Below are 22,246 nucleotides of genomic sequence, written 5' to 3'. Positions count from 1 at the left end.
TAATGTCCCATCACTTGCTGTACAATGCCATAAATTTGCCACATCGCCCTGTGAGGCACCACTTAAAGATGTGATTCCCTGCAGATTGCACCATCATGTCCCTGGACCACCCTCTGTGTTGGGGAAAAATACATGAAAGTTTCAGCAGGTAAATCCACACTCAGCAATGATATTCTCCTTGATCTGTCTGAATGTGTTGCAGATATATTGATGCCATTCCACAGGAAGATCTCAACAGTATGGACCCACGCAAGGTTCAAAGTGCTACTGAGCAGTTTTTATTTACTAAGTCCTGGGAAAGAAGCCAACATGGGAAGAGGAGGTCTGGAAATGTGCCCTTCAAAGATGTCACAGAATCTGAGGAGGTAGGATTTTTAGAAATGATTAACAGACTCCCATACTTTTCCTAAATAATATCTATCTATAGTTATACTAAAGTTGTAATAGTTGTGTCTGTACATAGAAATTTTTTAGATATACTCATTAGGACTGTGTATGAACTATGGAGACAAAAAAGTAAATGATCAAAGCTCTAACCCACCCATTTATTGAGGCAGGGTGGTCCTGATTCCTGTGGCTATCTATAGCTGGACTTTGGATTTTAGGAGAAGAATTTCACAGTTTAAGGGTTCTGTTCACTGGAACACCCACTGTTTTGTATAGTCACTACAAGAATGCTCTCTACATTGTATATTGATCATTAGATTACTCAGTATTGTATAGCTCTTATGCAGGGTGATAGCTACAGTGGGTGCAGTTGCTATGGGGCCAGGAGCTGACTCTGGGCCCACCTCCCTTACACCCAAGTCATGCTGTGAAACGCTGCTGGGAGAGATGTGTAGATGCACCTCCTTTTTCTCCCCTGCACAGCAGCCAGTGCAAGTGAGTGAAAATAGGATTTTAATTACCTACCGGTAAATCCTTTTCTCGTAGTCCATAGAGGATGCTGGGGTTCCAGTTAGTACCATGGGGTATAGACGTGTCCCTTGGGAGCCATGGGCACTTTAAGAGCTTAACAGTGTGGGCTGGCTCCTCCCTCTATGCTCCTCCTACCAGACTCAGTCTAGAAACTGTGCCCAAGGAGACGGACATACTTCGAGAGAAGGAAATACACAGATAGTGGTGAGAATCACACCAGCTCACACCGAATTGAAAAATCATGCTGACCAGCATGCAACATGGAGAAACCATGCTAACCCGCATGGAACACGAAGAAACCATGCCAACCAGCATGCAACATGAAGAAACCATGATAACCAGCATGAAACATGAAGAAAACATGTTAACCAGCAGGAACTAGAAGAAACCCTGCTAACCAGCATGAAATAGGATCAGCAACAGCTGAACCAATAATTAACCAAGCAACAATGCAGGAAACGAAGCACTGGGCGGGCGCCCAGCATCCTCTATGGACTACGAGAAAAGGATTTATCAGTAGGTAATTAAAATCCTATTTTCTCTTACGTCCTAGAGGATGCTGGGTTTCCATTTAGTACCATGGGGATGTACCAAAGCTCCCAGTATGGGAGGGAGAGTGCTGAGGTCCCTGCAGAACAGATTAACCAAACTTTAGGTACTTAGAGGCCAAAGTATCGAACTTGTAGAATTTAGCAAATGTGTTCGACTTTGACCAAGTAGCTGCTCGGCAAAGCTGTAAAGCCGAGACATCCCGAGCAGCCACCCAGGAAGAACCCACTTTACGAGTAGAGTGGGTCTTAACAAACTTTGGACACGGCAAGCCTGCCGTAGAATAAGCATTCTGGATAGAAAACCTGATCCAGCGAGAAATTGTCTGCTTAGAAGCAGGACACCCAACCTTGTTGGGATCATAAAGGACAAACAGAGCGTCCGACTTTCTGTGACGAGAAGTTCTCTTCACATACATTTTCAAAGCCTCACAACATCCAAGGACTTTGAGTAATCGAGGTGTCAGTAGCCACTGGCACCACAATAGGTTGGTTGATATGAAAAGCGACACAACCTTTGGAAGAAATCACTGACGCTTTCTGTGCTCAGCTCTATCCTCATGGAGAATCAAGTAGGGGCTCTTGTGCGACAATGCCCCCAATCCTGACACACGTCTCGCAGATGCCAATGCCAACAGTGTGACAGCCTTCCAAGTAAGAAACTTTATGTCCACCTCGTGCAAAGGTTCGAAACCAATCCGATTTCAGGGACTGCAACACCACATTAAGATCCCAAGGTGCCGTAGGAGGCACAAAGGGTGGTTGGATGTGCAGAACTCCTTTCAAGAATGTCTGAACCTCAGGGAGGGCAGCCAATTATTTCTGGAAGAAATGGACAAGGCCGAAATCTGGACTTTTTTTGAGCCCAAGCGTAGGTCTACATCCACACCTGCTTGCAGAAAGAGGAGAAAACGTCCTAGATGAAACTCCACCGTAGGAAACTTCTTGGATTCATACCAAGACACATAATTTTTACCAAATCTGATGGTAATGTTTGACGTTACTCCCTTCCTAGCCTGTAGGAATGACCTTTTTTGGAATGCCTTTCCGAACTAAGATCTGGCGTTCAACCTCCATGCCGTCAAACGTAGCAGCGGTAAGTCTTGATAAGCGAACGGCCCCTGTTGAAGAAGGTCCTCGCGAAGAGGAAGAGGCCTCGGATCCTCCAAGAGTAATCCCAGAAGATCCGCATACCAAGCCCTACTTGGCCATTCCGGAGCAAAGAGGATCGCCTGAACTCTTGTTCTTTTTATTAGTTTGAGAATCCTTGGGATGAGTGGAAGTGGAGGGAAGACATACACTGACTGGGACACCCACGGAGTTACCAGGGCATTCACCGCCACTGCCTGTGGGTCTCTTGACCTGGAAAAGTACCTCCAAAGCTTCTTGTTGAGGCGAGAGGCCATCATGTCTATCTGAGGTACACCCCATCGGCTTGTTACCTCTGCGAATACCTCCGGATAGAGGCCCCATTCTCCTGGATGGAGATCGCGTCTGCTGAGGATGTCTGCTTCCCAGTTGTCCACCCCCGGAATGAAGATTGCTGACAGCACCAGCGCGTGTCTTTCTGCCTACAGGAGGATTCTCGTTACCTCTGACATTGAAGCTCTGCTCTTCGTTCCGCCTTATCTGTTTATGTAGGACACTGCCCTGACGTTGCCCGACTGAACTTGAATGGCTTGATCTTTCAGAAGATGTGCCGCTTGTAGAGGGCCGTTGTATATGGCCCTTAGTTCCAGAATATTTACTGGAAGGAGAGCTTCCTGGCTTGACCACTTTCCTTAGAAGTCTTCCCCTTGGGTGACTGCTCCCCAACCTCTGAGACTTGCATCCGTGGTTAGAAGAATCCAATTCTGAATCCTGAACCTGTGGCCCTCGAGTAGGTGAGAAGTTTGCAGCCACCAGAGGAGTGAATTTCTGGCTTTCGGCGACAGGCGTATCCGCTGGTGCATGTGAAGATGTGATCCTGACCATTTGTCCAGGAGAGCCAGTGCGTGGTATCGTTGGTATTGCTGAGTGAGGAGTCGAGGACGTATGTGATTCCTGCCCGAGAGTTTGGGGAAATCAGCTGCCGGCGGGTGGAGGTTTCCGTTGCGACTGACTGACACTTGTTCCAGCTATACCTATTGATCATTGTTTGGAATCACGTGGTAACCAGCCCACACTGGTTGCCTTCTGGTACGAATGTAAAACAGTTGTTTTAAGCACTTTGTGTGTATTTTTTAAAAATAAAACAAAGTTTTTATGCACTATGGAGCGCCCCCTATATATGCTCTATTGACAGATATCTTTTCTCCGGAGGAGTTCGGATTGTTTGAAGGGGAGCTGCGGTCCTGAAAACTACCACGAGGATCTAGTGCCTGTCTTAGCATCAATAGAAACTGCTGTGATTCCATTATAGAGACACACGTGTTTAAGTGTATTTATACACATTTTATATGTGCTAAACACTCTGGATATTAATCAGCGCTATATCATATTTGTCTGCATATATATATGTATATAAATGTCCAAAAGCGGAAATAAACGGCACTCACAGGGTATATCATGTCAAAAAACTGGTATATTGATGTGACGTTTCGGAGCACCAGCCCCTTCTTCCAGACAACACCAGAAAGAGGAGTGTTGTCTGGAAGGAGGGGCTGGTGCTCCGAAACGTCACATCAATATACCAGTTTTTTGACATGATATACCCTGTGAGGGCCATTTATTTCCGCTTTTGGACATTTGTGTGATCAAGGATTCAGGCACCGGGCGAAGCTGGACAGTGAGCTAACTAAAATATTAAAACCAAAGTTTCAATAGGAAGCGCTGTCCAGTCATAAATCAATTAAACAAATCACTTTAATTCCACAAACAACATATATATATGGCCATATACTGACATAAAATATCAATTCATAAAACTTTAACACAGTAATCACAAATGGATCGTTAAAATTGCAAATCAATTGTTAATCAGTTAGTATTGCTCAAAAATCACGGGCATGCAGTCTTATTCACTTATGTGGTTAGTCATCCACTCCGGTTATATTTAAATAGCCAAATGGCAGTCCCTTAATTACTGGGTCCAGAGAGTGCAGGTGTTCTTTAAGAACAATATTAAATGTCCTCCTACCACCCGTAGTAGCAATTAACGGGGGCTTTTCATAACGGGGACTATTATTCCTTATAGCTTTGTCTTAGCACTGTTCACTCCTTGACGAATGTTAGAAAGTTCTCCTCCCTCCCGTATCTCTCTTAGGGGGGGTGTCTTGCTGAGTGGAGATTGTTGTTTTCTTAGGGACAATTTGGACCCAGGGGATTTTTCCACCAGAGAGTGCTCGACCTGCTTTCTCCCTTTCTTCTCTGTGGTGTCCGTATATCTGCTGGTCCCAGTGAGCTGATTGAGTGCCGACTGAATTGGATATATATATATATATATATATATGTATATATATACCAAAAATGGACCGGCACTCTCCTAACCGACTCTTTTTACCCCGGTGCCTTCTGAGACAAATGTGTAAGCTCCAAAAAAGACAGCGGCACTCGAGGATTTAAAATGAAAACGTGTAATCACAAATTGGCTACCTGTAAATTTGTGATTACACGTTTTCATTTTAAATCCTCGAGTGCCGCTGTCTTTTTTGGAGCTTATATATATATATATATATATATATATATATATATATATATATATATAAATCCAATAGTAAAGCAGGAGCACTCACCAGTCTTTAAAGTAGCAAAGATTATTTAATCAGGTCATCAAAGCAGAGTTCTGATCGACGTTTCGGTCTATATGCAGACCTTTGTCATCTTGACAAAGGTCTGCATATAGACCGAAACGTCGATCAGAACTCTGCTTTGATGACCTGATTAAATAATCTTTGCTACTTTAAAGACTGGTGAGTGCTCCTGCTTTACTATTGGATTTGTGTTGGAGTAGGGCTTTGCTCTGCCCACTTGGATGCTACCCCAGCGTTTTTCTATGCAGCACATGAGTGTGGACAATCCCTAGCATATATATATATATATATATATATATATATAAAACACAATGTCCCGGCACTCCACATAAATACCTTGGCTTGGTTTGGTGCCCTCATGAATATTCAAATAGAAACAGATGCTGATGCGGCACTCATAACCGATTGGCAAAGAATGAAGTCACACAAAGGATGCTTTCAACGTTTCAATCTGTAATAAGATTGTCTTCAGGAAAATGTACAAACAAGCAGTGTTTCTTACCTTATATCCCTTCAAAATGTGCTCCTCCGGGCACATTTTCTAAACTGAGTCTGGTAGGAGGGGCATAAAGGGAGGAGCCAGGCCACACGGTTAAGCTGTTAAAGTCCCCATGGCTCCCAAGGGACCCGTGTATACCCCATGGTACTAAATGGAACTCCAGCATCCTCTAGGACGTAAGAGAAAGATGGGCTGTACAGAGTCCTCGCCCCCTGAGTCAGGTAATGAGTCAGGACAAGATGAGTGGAGGCACTCATCCTCTTGGGAGGAATCAGGCTGTGTGCTGTCTTAGTCCTATGTGGTGGGATTGCAACTTCCTCACTCTGGTTGGACTGCAGTGCATCAGACGAGTCTCTGCTATGTGATAGAAATGCATGCACAGCAAGGCTCAGTTAAAGCCTGGCAAATAAGGTCCATATTTGTAGCAGGGGGTATCCATTAAAAACAACCATTAAACTTCATTTCAAACAGTGCAACATCAAAGGTAATCTCTACCTTACTCTAACAAATAGATTTAGTAAAACCATAGAAAGTAATAAAATATCTGCTCATGTCATTGCTCTCCACAGTTCTAAAATATGTTTACAACATATTTTACCATAAAATTACTAGCTGGCCAGAATTAACCCAAACCACCTGGAGTGGTCTGGTATTCATAAGGCAAAACTGGTAGCCAGGCAAGGGGTCTTAATAAATATGACATTATTTTTCTCCTTTCATTTATTTATATTTGCCATTTATCTTTCTCAGAAGCAATGTACAGTATAAAGTCACAGTACAATGTAGCAAAGTGCTAGAAATATTTATCAAGAATATCTCCAAAACTGTAATCTTCTGTCAAACTGATTAAATTAGGAATATAGCACATCTCTTGAATGAATGAAAAATAAGACAGCGCTTCTTACTTTGCAAAAAAAAACTTTTTACTTTTCTATATACCATAAAATAATACAAATGACTTTCAAAATGACTCGGCACTAATACAGAATGTAGGTTATCAGCCTTACGAAAAATCATACCTCCCCTATGATCTAATTGCGGTTTCAAAACCTCATCAAGCATCAAAAGAGACATATTTCTTTCTATGGTTTGTTGAAACTGGTAAGGACAGCTATTATATTGTGTTACAAACATCATACTTCTTTTTTCATCTGTCCCCATACCATTCTTTTTCTTTCCATTGGATTTTAGCAATGTGACCCTATCTATCTGTTCTACTTCTTGCAATGCCCCCTCAAGTTATGCTGGTGGATATCCTTGTTCTAAAAATGATAACATGAGGGTCCTTGCTTGTGTCCTATATGTGGACACAGATGTACAGTTTCTCCGAATACGGACAAACTGACCCCTCGGGATATTTTCATTCCACTTTCTTTTATGTGAGCTAGTATACTGTAAATAATTGTTTTGGTCAACCTGTTTAATATAAGTTTTTGTAGTCAGATTCCCATCCTCCACTGTTAGCGCTATATCAAGGAAACTTATCTCAGTATCACTATATGTATAAGTAAATTTTAATCCAAAGTTATTCTTATTTAACCCTTCTGTGAAATTCAATAATTGTTCTAAAGTGCCCCCCCAAATAATAAATAAATCATCTATAAAACGGCCATAATACACCAGACTCGCACAGAGTCCGCCACCCCCCAGACATGCTGGTCCTCAAAAACCCCCATGTACAGATTAGCTAGACTCGGCGCGAATCTGGCTCCCGTGGCCGCACACATTGACTGCAAATAAAAATGTGAATCAAACAAAAAATAATTGCTTGTTAATATAAAATTAATAGACTTTAATATAAAGACACGCAGAGCGTCCGAGATCCCATCCTGTGACAAATAATTTTCAACCGCTTTTATACCACCAATATGGGGGATGTTGGAATAAAGTGATTCCACATCTCTTGAATGTTTGGCTTGAAGAATAAACAATGCGAATATAATAAAATAATCTACAGCAGTATTTTTAGTAATACATATGGCGGGGAATGTAATAGGGTGTGAGAATCAGGATCTGAGAGATTGTGAGAGTCTTCCTGTTTTTTTTTTAAAGTGGCAATCATTTAGATGGCAAAATCATCCTAGTTTTGCCATGTAAATGATAGCCACTTAAAAAAAATCAATAAAAAAAAACAAAAACAAGAGAACTCTCACAAAATCTCCCACATCCTGATTCTCACACCCTATTACCCCCCCCCCCCCTTCCCCATGGACCGTTATTTGGTCAAGTTAAAAAATGATATACAATTCGACAAATCATTGCTACCTTGTAACAACTGGAGGAAAAATATGTTTTATCTTATAAAGGACAAAATACCAATGAGTGCACATTTTAACAATATTGACTCTTTTGACCCTGCTCGGGTAAGTTGTATTGTGTGGGATTGTCAGATGCCTGCTGTGGGTGGCTTAGCTGGACTGCAGTGCTTCAGATTAGTCTTTTACGTGCTGTAAATGCATACACTCAGTATAGCACAGTTACAGCTACTGCTGTGTGTATTGGCCACAGTGATGTTACCCTGTTTATTGCAGGATTTTGTCCATACACTGGGGGCATACCTGTGATTAATTATCGGATCTGGGTATCTGGTAAGATCCTGTGGCAGATATCATTACTATCCTTCATGTAATTGCAGTGTTAATATGTTATGGTGTGCACATCTTGTAAATGGGGGCACTACTACAATGTGGGATAAAGTGAACTAGGGCACTACTATAGGGCATGAAGCAAACAAATGCTATGGAGAGAAGAAATGGGGTAGGGGGCCCTTCCTGTTATGCCCCTGCTCTTATTGTATGCTGGTCAAAGGGAGCTACAATGTTTTTCAGTATAGCTATTTGAAGCACATTTTTTTTATTTATTTCATTGTTTGTTTAAGAGCATGTCCACAACAGACAATCCACAACCACACTGTGTGGCAGCATATAACAATGGCCCTCATTCCGAGTTGTTCGCTCGCTAGCTGCTTTTAGCAGCCGTGCAAATGCTAAGCCGCCGCCCTCTGGGAGTGTATCTTAGCTTAGCAGAAGTGCGAACGAAAGGATCGCAGAGCGGCTACAAAATTATTTTGTGCAGCTTCAGAGTAGCTTCAGACCTACTCCTAGCTTGCGATAACTACAGACTATTTAGTTCCTGTTTTGACGTCACGAACACGCCCTGCGTTCGGCCAGCCACGCCTGCATTACCCCAGGCACGCCTGTGTTTGTATCTGACACGCCTGCGTTTTTACACACACTCCCCGAAAACGGTCAGTTACCTCCCAGAAACACCCACTTCCTGTCAATCACTCTGCGGCCAGCAGTGCGACTGAAAAGCGTCGCTAGACCTTGTGTGAGACTGCATCGGCTTTTGTGAAAGTACGTCGCCCCATACGCATGCGCAGAAGTGCCGTTTTTTTGCCTGATCGGTGCGCTGCGAACGAAAGCAGCTAGCGATCAACTCAGAATGACCACCAATGTCTCTAATTTTCTGCTTACAAGCATTATGCTTTCTAGTTAGTAAGATTCCATAATTTTTTCTTCTATAAGAAGGGGTGCAGATACAGTATGTCATACATATACAGTAGGATGCTTGTAAACATCAGTAAAAGGTGAAAAGAAAGAAGCTCTTTTGTAGCTGAGTGACACAACTGTTCTACCTCTCTTGTTCTGCATGAAGATTTACAGAATCTATGTATGAAGAATGATCTTTAGAATGTAAGCTCTCACAAGCAGGGTCCTCTTCCCTCATGTGCTTTTACATCTCTTATTTAACCTATCATCTTTTCAATACTCCCTTTGATGGCACCAAATCCTTCGGTTTCTGCAACCCTGATACTTATTTCAGTGCTGTTTACTGACGCAACTATGTTTATATACCCTGTACTTGTCCTATATTGTATTGAACTGTAAGTCATTGTCTTCATGTTTTGCCTATTTGTCTACTCTGTAATTGGACACTGCGGATACCATGTAGTGCCATATAAATAAATGATAATAATAATAATGCCCCGTTTCAGACTGCTAGCAATAACCCGGGTTATTGCACGTGAGCACGCAGCAACCCGGGTTGTGGTGCAGTCTGAAAGAGGCCAGTTGAAATATCCCAGGTCAAGCAACCCAGCACCCGTTCACTGCAAAAGAAGAGGCGGTGCTTGGAGATCATCTCATCTCCAATAGCCACCTCGACACATGTCGGCAATAATTCCAGGCAGGGTCGCCAGTCAGAAAGGTGTCTCAGCTGATTGCACTCGAGAAGGACCCATGTACATAATCCCAGGTGCGACCAGGCAATGTGGTCTGAAAGGGGTATGAGTATGAGCCAGGATAATCTGTCTGAGTATGGCCTCCAATATCAGCAATTCAACGTCCCTCTATGCAACCACTTTCACCAACATGCCCATGTCACTCCAGTAACACTGTCTGATTAACCAACCACCTGAAACTGCCTAGGAATGCCCAACCCATTTCTAATTTACTTCAGGGTTTGTGCATCTGAATCTGTAATGCATCGGAATGCATGTGCAGTGCAACAAAGATGCATGCACAGATGAAAAACAGCACACACAAAAATACACATTAAACACATTAGCCCCCATAGGAAAAACAAACAAACAAACAAACAAGCACACTGTCCTTAATAGAAAGAAAATAAAAAACAGTAGCCCCCAACAGGGAAAAAAACACAACACACATAAGCAAAGCAAAAACCAATTGGTAAGGACATTCACAATTGGATTCTTACCTAATAGTATAATAATGCAGAGCAGAATGGCAATCAGTGCTCCTTGTCTCAAACAGGAGTGGTAGCTGAGGGTTTCAGCAGTACAGGATTGCTTATTACCCTAGTGGTTGCAATCACAGACATGGATAGTCAGATTTCCAGTGCTACTCTGTGAAGCCAGGGTGTAGGGCTGCTTAGCCTATCAACCCTTACCGGAGCTAGTGCCTGGAGCACAAGCTCCACACATTCCGCCACCACTGATCCCGACTAAAGGCCCCTGCCCATTAGCTGGAGCAGATGACAGCTTTTGGTTTGCGTTCCACAATGGAATGCAAAGTCTGGAGGCAGACACATGAATCGGCCTGGGCCAGGAGGCAGTGGCAGCCAACCCAGCAAACAGTGTCAGTTGGCCCAATTCGCCCTGCCCTAAGTCAGAGGTGCCCTGTAAGCAGAAGGTATGAACTTAATTGACACTCCTGGCTAGCAGCACTCAGAAGTGCCCACTAGCCAGATCAGATGACAGCTTCCGGTTTGCATTCTACGGTGGAACGCAAATCCAGGAAATACCTGACAGATCATCATGTATTTTTTTGGCTCAATTACAGTAGGTGTTTTACCTAATTTAGTGATATGTATGAAAAGTGATATAAAAAAATAAATGTCTTAAAACTGTACTGCACTCACTAAAAGAGTATGAATATTCAATAAGACATTTGTTACTCAAATTATTGTTTAGGTAATTATATAAGATGTAAACAATAAGGTATTTGTAGAGATAATATTGGTATGAACATCCAGCTTCAGGTCCTACATATGCCTTGTCCTTTTCACCCACAATACAGCCTTCAGGCAGCAAATACAATCTAATTTGTTTGAAGATACCATGATATGTCTTCCTGTTTACAGGGCCGTATTTAGAAGAGTCAACATAAAAATAATTCTGCAGGTGTGCATGCAATAAACCTGCCACATGTGGTGAAAGATCAGGGACTGTCCATTTCAAAACTACAGTCATCTTGCCTCAAGCTTAAAGAAAAATGTTAGGAATCTCTCCATGTACTGTATGAGATGCACCGTGTAATTATAATATACCTCGCAGCAGAAAAAAATGACAAAATCTTCAGACATCAGAGCACATGATCTCATTAAGCATTGCTTTCATTATATAAAGTTACACAGTACATAAATCACGTCGCGACTGTCCCACAGAATTCAGGACTGTTGGAAAGCATGGAAAAACACTTGAAGTGTAGCCTTAATGCCAATCAGAATTCACCAATGGGAAGAGAAGTATGTGACACACAAATCAGAAACTGAAGCAACAGAAAGTGAATGAGAGGAGAGAAACGTTGACTCTTGTATGGATGCACTCCTTCGGAAGAAATTCAGTTCAATATAACAATATTTAAAATATAACTTTTAATAACTCTTTAAGATATATTTGTGTCAATGTGAAAAAGAAGAAGAAACAACAAAGAAACAAAAAAACAGATGTGACAGCTCTGTATATCCCTATATCCTTGGAGCTGTCCCACTCAATGGTAGGCTATCTGATTGTTTTACAAATAACAATTGATTCTACCCAAATTGGGTTAATTATTCACATGAGGACATGATTAATAAAGTAAATGCTTCCATAATGCACTTCAGAAACTGATAATGCTTTCAAACCAGGAATGAGACATATTGTGCCACTATAAAGTCTCAAATAAAGCAACAGAAAGTGAGACAGTAGAAGTGAACTTATTTTTACTCAGTGGCTGATCAGACTACAGTGTGTGCTGGATGAAATCTAGGTATATGCCCCCAGTCCATGCATTCCTCCAGCCAGAGACTTTCAGGCCCAACCATATAATTATTACTGCTCACACCAGCTTCTCCTGCAAAAACGCTGCTACTGGCTGGGCGCCAAGTGTTGATAGAGCAAACATCAGTTCCGTTTTCCAACAATAAAAGCTTGTTTTAGGTAATATTGGGCCCAGGGCATCAATACAGAAGAAGTCCTCTACACAGGTTATACACATTTAACTGGCAATAATACTCCAAAAACTTTCACACGACTTTAATAAACGAAAACCCCCATTGTATACAAATACTGACCTATAAAAATTAGTCAAATATGTTTTTACAGTATGTAATCATGCATACATTTGCTGAACACATTTATAGAAATTTAATTCTCAAACATGCACACTTTACTATACATTTTATTTCAAATGAATGCCCTTATTTATCAATGAGTAATACATTTCACTGTGAGTGATAAAATGCATAATCCAATCACCTCCTAACTATCATTTTTCAAACACAGCCTGTAACATGGAAGTTAGGAGCTGATTGGCTGGTGCAACTGATCACTCACAGTGAAATGTATCACTCATTGATAAATAAGAGCATAAGTCTCATTTATATACTTAAAATCTTCCTGCTATTTAATTTATTGTTTAATATATTGTAATCTACTACACAATGAATTATAATTCCACATAAACCTATATATCCGGCATATTATGAATACACAACACTGTAGAGAAATACTGACCATATTCTCTAACATAACACGTATTCTTACTTGTAGCACATCTTTGCGGTACTGGCTTTGAGGGGTGGTGCTGCTCTGTAATAAATTGAGCAGGGCCCTCTTCCCTTATGTGCTTATCCTTCCTTACTTTAATAATCTTCAACTGCACTAAATCCAGCAGTCTTCTGCCACCTGATACTTATTCCAGTGTCATCTGCTGATGTAACTATGTTTATTTACCCTGTACTTGTCCTATACTGTCATCAACTGTAAGTTGCTGTTTTCCTATTTGATTATTTGTTTATAATTGTTTGTAATTGGGCGCTGCGGAACCCTTGTGGCGCCATATAAATAAAGGATAATAATAACAATAATAATAATAATAATAATAATAATAATAATAATAATACAAAGATTGAACTTCCTCCCTTACATTTTCAGGGACATGACAAATAGTTCTTTTCACAAATCCAAATATATCATATCCCATAAAATATCTAGATCCAACGAAACACCTCTGTTTTCCATGAACCCACGCTGACAACATATTATAGGTTTAATATTTCTTATATACTGTATTTATAAACAGCATTTCTTAGGATTTCTGCAAATATTTGACCCACTACTGATTTCAAACTTACTAGTATATTTCTTGCCTTTGATTTTGGTTCCCTTTAAATATTGCTATCACATCTGCTTTCCATAACTCACATGGTACTGACCCTGATACAAAAGCATCCATAAATATAAGAATTAGCGTTTTATTTATTACCAAACATAATCCCTTTAGAACATGTGGATGTAAACCATCAGATGATTTATCTTAACCTTGTTCAGATGAGTTACCATTTCCTTCTGCATTAACCAAGTAACATCTAAAAGTGTGCAATGGTAATACTACATAGCACGTTTCCAGTTTCTGAACACTTAAAATAATTTTAGCATGAGACAAGCTTTTTCTTTATCACCCCAAGCAATCTTCCCTATCATTTACTGACTCAGTACAATCACCTCATTTGGTCTGCCTACGCTTTCCATTTATTTGTATATTTCAAGGTGTAACTAGTAACATTATTGAACATATAGCAATATAATCAAACAGGATTTAAAAGAGTTCAGTTGCTACTGTTTGCTGCTTTGTCCATATTATGGTCTGTGATATTAACTATTCTAAAGTCATGAGGAATTATTTGCTCAATGTTGCTTATATCACAAGAGCAGTCTAGCATTGCTGCGGATGTGACTATTGGTCGACAGTAACTAGGTCGACAGGGTCTCTAGGTTGACACGGTCTAGGTTGACAGGTCAAAAGGTCGACATGTGTTTTTGATGTTTTTTTGGTGTCGTTTTCTCCGTACAGTGACCGGGAACCCCAATTAGTGCACCGTGTCCCCTCGCATGGCGAGCGAACTTCGGGCAAGGTGCCTCGCTCCGCTACCGCTGTGCTCGCACAGGTTATTATTTCCAGTCGTAGTCCACGTGGATCGTTAAGTATAAAAAAGTTTTTTAAAAAAAAAGAAAAATGTTGTGAAAAACTCATGTCGACCTTTTGACCTGTCGACCTAGATCATGTCGACCTATAGACCCTGTCAACCTAGAGACACTTTCAACCTAGTTACTGTCGACCAATAGTGGTCACCCTAGTTACTGTCGACCTAGAGACCGAATCCCCATTGCTGCATATTAATTTGATTCTTCATGTTGTAGTATCACATCTTTCTCATGTTTAGCCAGTTCAGTGATGTCCTGTTTACATACATGTTCTATATGTTCTTGCTGTCCAGAAGTGGTTTAGGAAAGGAGGGTGCCTGTGTGCAGGCTCTGATCGGACTCCCTCCTCTACGGCAGTTCAGTAGACTCTAGTATTGTGCTGGAGTCTAGTGCACATGCGCAGGTCTCCGGAAACATGGCGCCCGCTCCGCATTCGGTGAGACATCTCTATTGTGCAAGCACAAATCAATAGAAAATCTCTGTGGCGGCAGTTTTCCCAGTAATTTTAGCAGCTCTTCAGCCACCTAAACCTAATCCTTTCTGTGGGTGCCTAACCCTAACCCTCCCCCTTCCCACAGTCTAACCCCAACCTCTCCCCTACCGCAGCCTAACCCTAATCTCCCTCGGTTGTGCCTAAACTAACAGCCCCCCCCTCCCCCGCCCCCACAACCCTAAACCTAACCGTGGAGGTATTGGTGGTCATTTCGAGTTGATCGCTCGCTGCCGTTTTTCGCAGCACAGCGATCAGGTGAAAAATCGGCAATTATGCGCACACGCATGGTACCAGTGGCGGATTTGCCGCTAGGCAACCTAAGTGGTTGCCTAGGGCCCGCCGGGTCAGGGGGCCCGAAGCGGGCCCCCCGCTTGTGTCACTGAGACACGCTGCCGCTCAGTCCGGCGGCAGCGTGTCTCAGCTGTCAGGAGAGGAGAGCGCCCGCCAGCACGGCTGTGTCTGGTGCGGCGGTGTATAGCGGACTTCAAACCAGCCGCCGGTTTGTGAGCCAATCAGAGCTCGCGGACCGGCAGCCAATCAGAAGCCGCCGGTCCGCGAGCTCTGATTGGCTCACGAACCGGCGGCTGGTTTGAACGAAGTCCGCTGTACGCCGCCGCGCCAGACACAGCCACGCTGGCAGGCGCTCTCCTCTCCTGACTCACCCGTCCCTCACAACCGGAGCCCGGAGGAGGAGCAGCAGCAGCAGTGCAGCAGCGGTAAGCAGCTGCAGCACTGGCTGCTGTGGGGGCAATTGTATACCTGGCACTGTGGGGGCAATTGGCTGGCACTGTGGGGCATTTGTATACCTGGCACTGTGGGGGAAATTGTTTACCTGGCACTGTGGGGGCATTTGTATACCTGCACTGTGTGGGCATTTGTATACCTGTCAGGTATACAATTGCCCCCACAGTGTCAGATCCACAATTGCCCCCACAGTGTCAGGTATTACCTGACACTGTGGGGGCAATTGTGGATCTGACACTGTGGGGGCAATTGTGGATCTGGCACTGTGGGGGCATTTGTATACCTGGCACTGTGGGGGCATTTGTGGATCTGGCACTGTGGGGGCATTTGTATACCTGGCACTGTGGGGGCATTTGTGGATCTGGCACTGTGGGGGCATTTGTATACCTGGCACTGTGGGGGCATTTGTGGATCTGGTACTGTGGGGGCATTTGTATACCTGGCACTGTGGGGGCATTTGTGGATCTGGCACTGTGGGGGCATTTGTGGATCTGGCACTGTGGGGGCATTTGTATACCTGGCACTGTGGGGGCATTTGTATACCTGGCACTGTGGGGTCAATTGTGGATCTGGCACTGTAGGGGCAATTGTGGATCTGGCACTGCACTATTGGGGGCATATGTCTGTGTTTCACGTCCCATTTTAATTGGCCACACCCATTTTTTGGGCGCGCACGCCGTGGGGCACAGTACCTCTATGGGGCACTCTCTGTCTGATTGGTCGCCGCTTAGCCCCGCCGGGAGTGCACACAGATGCTCTCATTCCAGTGAATGGGGCGCGTGCGTGTCACGGACACGTGCGCGCCCCAGACGCGGTGATAGGCCCAGGCACAGACGGAACTCCATCTGTAATGTAAGGGGGCATAAGTCAGAACAAAAATATAGTGCTATGGATTGTTTGAGGTAGGGGGGCCCCAAATCGGTATTTCGCTTAGGGCCCCATGAGGTCTAAATCCGCCACTGCATGGTACACATTGCGCATGCGCTAAGTACTTTCACAGAAAACTTTGTAGTTTTACAGAAGCTCGAGCGACGTTTTTCAGTCGCTCGAGTGTTCGTTGTTTGACAGGAAGTGGGTGTTTCTGGGCGGCAACTCAGCGTTTTCAGGGAGTGTGCTAAAAAACGCAGGCGTGCCAGGGAAAAACGCAGGAGTGGCTGGAGAAATGAGGGAATGGCTGGCCGAACGCAGGGCGTGTTTGTGACGTCAAAGCAGGAACTAAACAGACTGCAGTGATCGCAAGATAGGAGTAGGTCTGGAGCTACTCAGAAACGGCATTAAATTTTTTAGTAGCAATTCTGCTAATCTTTCGTTCGCACTTCTGCTAAGCTAAGATACACTCCCAGAGGGCGGCGGCTTAGCGTGTGCACTGCTGCTAAAAGCAGCTAGCGAGCGATCAACTCGGAATGAGGGCCATAGTTTGTATGGTTGGGATTCTGACAGTCGGAATTTCGACATCGGTCTCCTGACCATTTCAGAATTCCGGTGCTGGCATTGTGACTGGTGTCGGGATTCCGGCGTCACTATACCAACAGCCAGGATCCCGACTGATGGTAAATTAACCGCATCCCAGTATGTACAGCTGCTGCTGGAGTATTCTTTGTAAGGTACAAAAATAAAGAGCAACAGAAGAGCAAGAAGGTACATCACCCAAATACAAATAACATGTGGGCATTGCAGAAGTATTCTTTTATGTAGACCTCTAATTCACATTTTCACCAATAGCGATATCCCGGGCGCAATCAGTACTTTGTGAGCCCCATAGCAACATTTTAAAGGGACCCTTGTCCCAATGCTTCCACAGAGACATTTCTCTGCATGCCCCACAATACTGTCCTAGTTTATTTTATGATCGATAGTAGTGCCCTGGTTCACATTATGTCACATTGCAAGGCTGCCGGGATGCAGTCAGGATCCCGCCAGTCAGATTGCCGACACCAGAATCCCGACACTAATCGGATTGCAGACACCAGCATCCCGAATAGGTAGACATCCCGGCGTTGGAATCCTGACAGCCGGGATGCCGAACATACCGACACCATGCCGCTGAAGAGGTAAGCGGCGCACAGGGGAAGGTGCGGGGGGGGGAGGGGGGGGGCGGAATGTGGGTGTAAGCCTGCAGGGGGAGGGTTAGGATTAGGCTGTGCCCCGGGAGGGTTAGGTTGCGGGGAGGGAGGGTTAGATTTAGGCAGCGGGGACGGGAGGTTAGGTTTGGGCACTTAGAGGGGAATGTTAGGGTTAGGAATTAAGGGGGATGTTAGGGTTAGGCAGCAGGTAGGGAGGGTTAGGGTTAGGGGGGTAGGGGAGAGGGAATAACACCCCTTACCCACCCCTGTCGGCTACTTCGCAATCAGGATCCCGATGTCGGTATTTCAAACGTCGGGATCTCTGTTGTCGACTTTGCCTACTGACCCCGGGCTGCCAGTACACATTATGCCATACAGTGTCTCCATTTCATATTATGCCATATTACAGTGCCACCCGTTTATATAATGCCAAACTATAGTGCCATCACATCATGTTGTGCTGCATTACAGTGCCTCAGTTCATATTATGTAACAGTATAGGACCCTCCTGTTCATATTATGCCACATTACCGTGCCCCCAGTTCATATAATGCCAAACTATAGTGCCTTCACTTCATATTATGCCACATTTCATATTATGTAACAGTATAGTGCCCATCTTTTCATTTTATACCATATTACAAAAAGAGGATCTAGGGGCATAACTAGACATATTATAGACCCCAAGGCAGAAGTTTGTAAGTGCCTCTGGGCGGGAAGTACCAAGCAATTGCAGTAAATCCCGCCACTAACCGCATTGATACTAACTGCATATGTACTAACATATGCGATTAGTATAGCAAAGGACAGCTCTCCCGATAAGAGCTGTCCTTTGCGATACCGGCTGCTGGTGCTGCAGGAGGAAGGAGGCCGCTTACCCGTGCTGTTACATCGGGGGAAGGAGGGACACAGATGCCGGCTCCACCCCCGCTGCTGTCACCAGAGTCTTAACCAAACAGTGCAGCCTGGGGCTGGAGGAGGATGAAGGGGAGCAAGCTGCTGCATAGCCCAGCAGCACTGCGGTGCGAGTGAGGCACCCTGCACAGAGGTACACACAGGGGGTGGGGTGTCCGATTGGATCCCTCAGGATGGCTGCGGAAAGTAGCCCATAGGCTTCTATATGGTGCCCTCCACATCGGAAACCCAGCAGCCAGAAATTAGTACATATGAAAATGCGGTAAAACCCCGAAAACTGGGTTTTTACTGCATTTTCCTTTTAGTACATCCTGCCTTCTATGTCATACTTGACAACTTTTAAAATGTCCTCTCTGGGAGAGGAGACGCTGCTTGCTCCTTCGGGGGGTGGGGCTAGGCTTTCTGTCACAAATTTGCATCATAAAGCCTCGTCCCCTGTGTACTCACACTGAAATACTCCATCAAATCTCATCCTGCCAGATCACTAGGAAGTGGGCAGAATGCGGGAGATCTGCCCACTCTTCCTTGGGTGCGGTGGACTGCCTGGGTGCGTTGGACTGCCTGAAAAATCGGGAGTCTCCCCACACTTGCAAGAGAGTAGGCAAGTATGCTTTATGTATCACCCAATGAGGGAAATGTATAAAACACATATATCTTGACTTCCGGTTCCGGCGGCGCATGGAGTAGCAGCGCTCCTCTCAAGCTCCGGTGCCCGCCGCTTCTATACCCGGCGTATTGCCTCCTTAGGCAACCCCACCGCAACCAATTACCCCCTCAAGCCTCTTTGGGGTCCCCCCTCCTCTGTATGGAGAGGTACCTGGCCGGCAGCATGCCTCGGAAGCAGCAGAAATCGGGAAGGGACGGGGACAGAAATGCCACATCCAAGATGGCCACCGCAGCTGCTCCTAATCCTGGACATCCAGACACTGCTCATTCCGTGGAACTACAGGTACAAAAACAACCTCGCAAGGTTCCTGCTATAGACGCAGCACCAAGTGCCACACTAAACCCTGCCTTATCCTATGCTGATTTATGCGGGCTGTTAAGGAGACAGTGCAACCTTTATTGCAGGAGCAAGCTCAATCACAGGCAGCTGCATTACAGCAAGCAGTGCTAGATATAAAAATCCAATATAAGCAACTTACTAAGAGACTGGCACATGTGGAACAAACTGCAGGCTCTAATTTTCAGGATGTAGATGATTTAAAAGACACTGTGGCCGGTCTGCAGAAATCTGATACGCAGGTTTGGGCGAAGCTAGATGATTTGGAGAATCGCTCGCGCAGATGTAATCTACACCTCATCGGCTTACCAGAGTCCATTCGAGGCCCTGAGTTGTACAAATTCTTGCGTCACACGTTGCCTGAACTCTTGGATGTACAGGAAGGGTGTGCAGACTTAGTCGTAGAACGTGCTCATAGAACCGTCCCTTCCAGGCCCTCGGGCTCCAGTTCCAGACCACGTGCGGTCCTGTTTAAGTGCCTTAACTTCCTCCATAAGGAAGCGCTGTGGTCGGCATCTCGTCGCCTCAGGGATATCTCGTGGGACGGGAATAAACTGCTACTGTTCCAGGACTACTCTCCGGAATTAACACGACTGCGGAAAGCTTTTACACCCATATGTTCATCACTGGTGTCGGCCGGTCGTAAATTTGCGCTACTGTACCCTGCACGCTTACGAATCTTTGATGGAAACTCCTTTAAAGATTTCTCCACACCTGCGGATGCTTAGAGTTTCCTATCGGAGGGAAATGACACGATGGAAGAAGATGGGAACTAAAATACATATATTCAGCTGTCATGCCCTGAATGCCTGTCGACTTAGGCCTTTGAACTGCGTGTCCGGAATTCCTATCCTGATGCTAGACTTGTGGCCCGGAATGTACCTTTTCCAACTCCCCCCCCCCTCCCCTCCCCCCCCCCCTCTCATCCCATCACCCGGTGGATGCCAAGCCTGCATTTAATACTAGTTGATGGTGAAACTGATGGTTCTTATAACGGGGCCTCCATCTCTTCCTCCCTTCTTCCCCCCTCCCTACCCTCCCTCCCCTCCTGTTGCGAGCTCGAGATCATATCTATGCCCCCCCATGTTTTAGTTTTCTAGTTCTTAAATTGGTTGCGGTATTGATTTTATACCTCTTATTTGATAAGTGGTTGAGGCTAGGAGCCCTAATACTCCCTGCTTTATCAACCTAAATTGTTCACACTGTGAAGTCCTTATTGGATATCTATGATAGAGACACATGTTTGGTGTTTCTGTCATATTGTTTGTTGTTTTTCTTGTTGTCTTGTGTCTTCCCCTCCCTCCCCTCCTAATGTGTCCTTGGGTTTGGATATTAGGTTACTGTTCCTACTGGGTGTACATTACTACTACTACTTGGTTTCCTTCTGGGAGCCTGATGGCAGGCCCTCTCTCCATTGGAGGGAAACACATACCATTAGATTTGTAGTTTAATGTCTAGTTTCAAGGTGGCTACGTGGAATGTTGGGGGTATCCACTCCCCTATAAAGAGGAAGAAAATACTCTTGTATCTTAATAAACTGCGTTTAGATCTGGTTTTCTTGCAGGAGACTCACCTCCTCTCCCCAGAAGCTCAGAAATTAGGCACGCTCGGCTGGCGTGTTGTGGCTGATGCTCCCTACTCTTCGAAGGCCAGAGGAGTCCTCGTCCTGGCTAAGCGCTCCTTGGGACTGGAGGTGGTCTCTTCTGTGGTGGACCCGGCAGGCAGGTATCTTATTCTAGAAGTGACCATTTGGGATGCTAGATATGTGCTGTGTACGGTTTATGCTCCAAATCAGTATTCAAAAGCCTTTTTCCGTTCTCTGCTTACTGCCTTATATCCTTATTCCACCTCACCCCTGATTATAGGGGGTGATTTTAATGTTATTGCTTCAAAGTACATGGATGTTCAGTCCTCCACCTCTGCCCGTATTCCCCCTAAATTTGGTATTCCTTATATGGAGCAACAGCTCCAGGTAACAGATATTTTGAGATTTTTACACCCCACGGATAGGGAGTACACCTGCCTCTCCGCTGCCCATCATTCACTATCCAGGATCGATTACTTGATGGTCTCTGACTCCCTGGTTCTACATGCCCTTGATTCTTCTATTGAACCAATGGCGTTGTCGGACCACTCTGTTGATTGGGCTTCCATGTCCACTAAGGTAGATGTAGGTTCCTTTAAGCGCTGGCGTTTTCCCACAGATTTCTCCTCCTCTATAGAATTTCGTAAGGACCTGGAGTCATTTTGGGATGATTATTCCGCCACTAATGCCCAAATGGCGCGAGACGATCCTTTGGTTTTCTGGCAGGCCTCTAAAGCGATCATTAGGGGACGTCTCATTGAATATGTCTCCCGAAAGAAAAAGACATTCGCTTCTAATTTTAAGAACTCACAACAGCGACTGACTGAGGCCTATCAGAGATTCAAACAGAACCCCTCCCCCGCTATAAAGAATCAATATTTGGATGCTAAAGTGGCTTTTAACGCAGTTCTGCAGGCGTTGGGGGATAAACACACGTTTCATAAGAACCATAGATTTTACCGTTTTGGTAACAAGACAGGAAAATTGTTATCGCACTTATTGAAAGGGTCTACTTCTAATTCTCTCATTCATCC

At 44.5% G+C, this 22,246-nt stretch overlaps 1 protein-coding gene across 1 annotated transcript in view; it reads left to right on the top strand.

Annotated features, from left to right (window-relative positions):
• The window catches only part of LOC134935301 (uncharacterized), a 285,852-nt gene that overhangs the window by 199,784 nt on the left and 63,822 nt on the right, over positions 1-22,246 (top strand). The window contains exon 9 of the mRNA XM_063930456.1: positions 203-365. Coding sequence (XP_063786526.1) covers positions 203-365 — 163 coding nt within the window. The remainder of the gene's footprint in view (positions 1-202; positions 366-22,246) is intronic.

The sequence above is a fragment of the Pseudophryne corroboree genome, chromosome 6 (assembly GCF_028390025.1).
Source record: "Pseudophryne corroboree isolate aPseCor3 chromosome 6, aPseCor3.hap2, whole genome shotgun sequence".
NCBI lineage: Eukaryota > Metazoa > Chordata > Amphibia > Anura > Myobatrachidae > Pseudophryne > Pseudophryne corroboree.
The sequence above is the reverse complement of the archived record's forward strand: the minus strand, read 5'-3'. Positions and strand labels throughout refer to the sequence as shown.